The 5666-nt window shown below is 30.0% G+C and overlaps 1 protein-coding gene across 1 annotated transcript in view; it reads right to left on the reverse strand.

Annotated features, from left to right (window-relative positions):
- LOC107648805 (glucomannan 4-beta-mannosyltransferase 9) overlaps positions 463–5666 on the reverse strand; it is an 8545-nt gene continuing 3341 nt past the window's right edge. Inside the window, 6 exon segments of the mRNA XM_016352620.2 lie at positions 463–1054; positions 1153–1350; positions 1493–1692; positions 1781–1894; positions 2142–2278; positions 2556–2666. Of these exon segments, the coding sequence (XP_016208106.2) occupies positions 730–1054; positions 1153–1350; positions 1493–1692; positions 1781–1894; positions 2142–2278; positions 2556–2666 (1085 nt within the window). The 3' untranslated portion in view covers positions 463–729.

A 5666-nucleotide genomic window follows, 5' to 3' on the forward strand; every position in this document is an offset into this window, starting at 1 on the left:
ATTGACTTCTAAGAATTTTTTTTTTTAGTTTTATAATTACAAATTAAATTAGTCATTTAGTTAAAGGAATACTTATATATACAATTAATTGTCAATTTGACAGTATAATGACTAGCTGACATTGCGCCTCAGTCGACTGAATTGAGAACAAAACCAATTGGAGTTTCACACATTTAGTGCAATGACAGTTAGTCACTAGGCTATCACAATTAACTGCACACATGATTATTCTAAGGAAAGATTTCTTAGATTTACAGATGTATCATTGTGCTAAAGTAAATGCTTGTATATTGTAATCCTGTCCAGAACCACTGAGTTTCCCATCAGATTATTCACTTTTGTTAATCTTAACATAAACTGATTAGCTGTTTTTGTTAGATAGGGAATGCCAAAGGAATTTCGTTATTTCAGTAAGATTTAACTAATTAACATAGAGGCTACACAGAGTAAAGAGATGCAATATATAGAACCTTCTGTGTATTTTAAGCCATTTCTTAGAGCTGCTTATTTCATCAAACAAATACAATGTAAAGAAATTAAATTAAAAGTGTTTACAAATAAAAAGGAAAAAGAAAAAAAAAAGCTACAAAATCTTATCAACAATCCACCATAGATGCTGTCGACGCTGTGTTCGTCTTTTGTGTATACTTGTTTCCCAGGTGAAGAACCTCCGTTAACTTCCGTTATATGCCTTTTGCTATTCACAAGGAAATTTACTCTTTTAAAGAGTCAGAGACTCTGTTTATGCAAAACCTTAAAAAAAATGATCACCCCTTTTCTTTTTATACTAATATGCTGTGTAATTTGCCAGACCCTATATACTACAACGCATTTGACAAGTGAAGGCACAAACTGAAAATTTCGCTGAATGAAGAACATAGCCAAATAGTTTTACGAGGTGGGAACAAAGGTGCCAACATATCCAAATGCCATGATGAAGAACGCAATTGCTTGGATGAAAAGGAAGATGAAGTAGTGGTTCTTCCCGAACATAACATCGTAACAGCCACAGAAGAAGAGGTAAAATCCCACACCAAGTTCCAACAAGTGAATCCTGATGAAGACAAAGATATCAGATACATTGATTTTTCAATGTAATATTTAATCAAATTGAAGAAGCGAACAACTAAATCATGAAAAACCCTTTTGTACCTGTCTCCAATCTTGAATCGAGGCTTCTTCGATGCTACTTTACCTCCGGCTTTACTCTTGAGAGCATCTCCAAGCTTTTCAGTGACAACCCATTCGTTGACTCGGCTAGCCTCGAGTAAACCGATAATTGTCGCCTTTGTTCTATGAAGAGACATGACATTCTCAAAGAGAATCCAGAACACAAGTAAATGGAGCGACCTGAAACAAAAGCATAGGAAACAGAGAATAAAGTCGGTCAACAAAAGTGTTTGTTTACTTGTAACACAAGTTTCTTTCTTTCCAATTCAACTGTAGAGAAGAATTGAAACAGAAGAAAACCAATAGAGGAATCAAGAAAGACCTTGGAGTTCCAACTGCATTTAGAAGGGTGATGACAGAAGGGATATAGACAGCACCCCATTTTGGAACCACAACCTCAGGAACCACAACGGTCGCAGGTAACACGATGCAGTAGAACACAAACGTGTTGATGTGTGCTATAACTTTCCTAACGAAGAAGAAGCTGTAAATCACATGTACCTTCTTCCAAGTTGACACTTTCTGCATTGGACAAAACATACATGGAATTTGAAATGTAAGTATCCATATACCGACAAATATAAATTTGAGTATGAGGTCTAAAGCTTACCTTGTTTCTGATAATTTCCAAAACCATCTTCCTGAAAAGATTGGCGGGCCCACAAGACCAACGGTGCTGTTGGTAGCGGTAGGCCTTCAAAGTACTTGGCAACTCATTTTTAACCTTTACTCACAAAAAATAGATCCATGTCAACAAAACCATACATCAATGTTATATAAATATACACACAACTTTCCAACTGAGATTATTATCATTATTACAATGACTGAAAGATGGTATATATAAGCACCACCTTATTTTTATACTATTAGAGTTTAGAATTTAGTGTTTAAAATTTAGAATATTAACTAAATATTGACTAAAAATAATAAATTGTGTTAGTCATATAACATTGTTCGTTATTTATTACCTTCAAATCGGAGAGGTAACAGAATTTCCATCCCTTGAGACTAGCTCGGACAGCAAGGTCCATATCCTCCACTGTGGTCCTATCTTTCCACCCACCAGCCTCATTTAGCGCCGCAATTCTCCATACTCCAGCAGTCCCTATAATCATCCATCATATCACAAATAAAATTAAAAGAGTAGCTAAATTAGTTACAACATATTTGTGTATATTTATAAATGTTGTTTAACGTATATTTTCAACAAATAATTAAACTTTTCACAAAATGATTATCAAATTTATTTATAGCAGCATAATCAAACTTTTTTTTAACACTATAGATGTATCCTTATACAATAGTAGCATGATTGTTGTTGAAGAATACATATATATTTGCAATATGTAATTAAATTATTATATATATTAAGATGATTGTACCGTTGAAACCAAAGAAGGCATAACTGGAAGAGCCCACTTCTTGTTCCACTGTGAAATGGTAATCCAGTGACATCTCTTGCATCCTGGTCATCAAACATTCATCGGAATTCACTGAAAATTAAAAACAAGAAAAATTAATTAATATTATGTTATATTAGTGGCATGTCAAAAACATAGCTGGCATGAAATTTACAATGACATGGTATTGATTTGGCAGAAAGGAGAGAGTTCGAAATAAATTCAGCTGTCGGTTAGTAGATATAGACAGTGACTGGAAAATAATGAGGTCCACCATTAAAAACTTGCACATGCTGCTGCCGGAGCAACACAGCAGTAGGAGTCATTGAGTGAATTAAAGATGGGTAAAAGGGAAGATGGAGATCCACAATAAGAATAATGATTACATCAACAACCATAATAACGCCACAAACACGTTTCTTCTCTCGATGAAAACCGAAATATTTGGTAACAAAAAAACAGTAAGAACTTCTTTTATTTAATATTTATTAATTATTATAATAATTAATAAATATTAAATAAAATAAATTCTGATTTTTTTTTTATTTTTTTAATATTATCGTTATGAAAATGATGTTTGTGCTCTGCTATATGTTACATTTAATATTTGTTTTAAGAATATCTATACTTATTTATTTTTTAAATTTCAGTATTTTAAATATATTGGAAGAATTGAAATCTTCTATACTTTGGTAATTGTTAATGTAGTTAGAGAGCAACGCCTATGCATATTTTCATTTTAATATTATGGGTTTATTTATTTTTACCTTAAAAACATATGTTAAGATTACAAATTGAAAATTTTTTTATTGAAAATACAAAAAAATTAATTTTTAATGTATTTATTTTATATTTATTAAATAAAAAAAATTAAAACAACGTTGACATATGCACGTTACTGTTAGATGATTGTTAATAACCTATTATTTATCAGTTATAATATGCATGTATGTCACGTATAGACCATAGGAAATTGGATAAGGTTCTGCTGCTGCAAACATTTGCAGAAAACCTTGAAATTAACATGTTGCTTGGAACAATTCTAATTCTACTTTCCATAATTTATTTTGAGTTTTATAAATATCGTTGTGATTTATGAAATCATAAATAATAATTTAAAATTAAATGAGAAATTTGTGGCTTTAATTTTTTGTTTCGGTTCAACTTAAACTTTATATTATTTTTAATTGTTCTATCAAAATAGTTATACAACTGACAAAATTTAATTAATTTTTCATCAAGATGATTCATACTATGATTACTATTTCTCTAAAGTGAGACCGATTTCACTTTGTCTATGATTTTAATAAAAAGTCATACTTTTGAAATTAATTTATTTCTTGTAAGTATAAAAATTATATTCCAAAAGTATTGGAGATGCTGGACCCTTTGTTAACTAAATTTTGTTTTATTTATAATGTTACGTACCAGGGAAAGGTTATTTTAAAAAAACTGTGCATGCTTAAATATGTTTTCGGAACATGCATTAGACAGAAATACCCTTTGAAATACACATGTAGATAGAAGCAGATTTCGTGTGTTGCTCTCTTTAAGAACAATTATTTTAGGACCAGCTCAAAATATCAAATTTTTCTTAGCTAGAACAGGGGAAGGGCGTTAGCTATGGGGAAAATTTTCTGGTTGGTGCACATGTTGGAAACAATACTTATTTGTATTAGTGAGGTGTGTGGCCCTTTTAATCTTTCATATCACATCTTGAGAGCCACCCAAGAGAGCACATGTTTCTAAAGCATTATCATATGTTCCCAATATTGGGAATACGATTCCTTAGGAAAAGATAGCAGCTTTTTATTAACAAATAGTACTATATAGTAGTATATATTTTACTTTTCTTAGTTTGTTAGTTGTATGCATGTTGTTTTGCAACTTGTATTTCAACTTTCAATCAGGTTGTTATAATTATTGTTTCATGAAAATTTACATGTAGCTTGTTATCCTAACCATTAATTATCATAAGGACACTAATTAAAATTGTAATATGTTAAATACATTAAAAATTTTAAATGTTTTTTTCTAATATATATGCGGGTAGGAGTTAAAATTGGATGAGAGGTTACAAAAATAAATTTGATATGTAAAATTATAACTTCTCTAAAAAACCTTGCATCCCTTTATTTTAAAATTTTCCCTTTAAAAATCTTGACTCTTGTTCTAATTATAAAGCTAATAAACCTATAAGTAAACAATCTATATAGTCATCGTAAATTACTAACTCTTGAAACTCATTATCATACTTAAAATGACTACCAGCATAGTCTTTGTTGAAACAACTATTTTGACCACGTTGAAATTAAGGAGTACTTATATTATTTATTGCTAATCTACACCTACTTTTCAAAGTAATTAATAATGATCAATTAATTGGATTCTGAGGCATTAATGATCAATTAATTGGATTCTGATGAGGCCTTTACTTGCGAATTTAGTTATACTTTTTCCGCATTAAGCAGTATGGTCCAGGTTTTACCCGACTTTTCGGCCTCACATTGACTCAACCAGATCCAATTCCTACTATAAATGAATTATAATCAAGGGAAATAATATGTAAAAAGCCATAATTATTATATCATGGTTAATAATCATCTATCAATTCATTAACGCCTTTTAATGACAGACTGGACATCAAAAAATAATGAAGAGAGTAACCAATCAGCAGCTTCCACTTAGCATAGGAACAAAAGAAACCAAATAATAATCGCCAAAACTAATCATCATGATTTGTCGAGTGATCAGCTCACTTGTCCACTTAAGCAGTTATTAAGATATTTGAATTATGTCTTATGCATACAATAATTTATTGGCCATCAATAAACCCTAAATTCTAAATATTAAATAGATTTTAAATTTGTGATAAATTGATTTTTAATCTATCGAATTTGAGAATACCATGACAATTAAAAAATTATACCCCAAATAGAATAAAATAATATTTTTTTGGTAATATGATTTTGAAAATACTATTTGTGTATGAAATTAGTGGCCGCTTAGACAATTTTAAAATTTAAAAGTAAAGAAAATAAATAAATAAATAATCACAATTTGATTTAATAATATTAAATTAGATGTTTATAT

The sequence above is a fragment of the Arachis ipaensis genome, chromosome B06 (genome assembly GCF_000816755.2).
Source record: "Arachis ipaensis cultivar K30076 chromosome B06, Araip1.1, whole genome shotgun sequence".
Taxonomy (NCBI): Eukaryota; Viridiplantae; Streptophyta; class Magnoliopsida; order Fabales; family Fabaceae; genus Arachis; species Arachis ipaensis.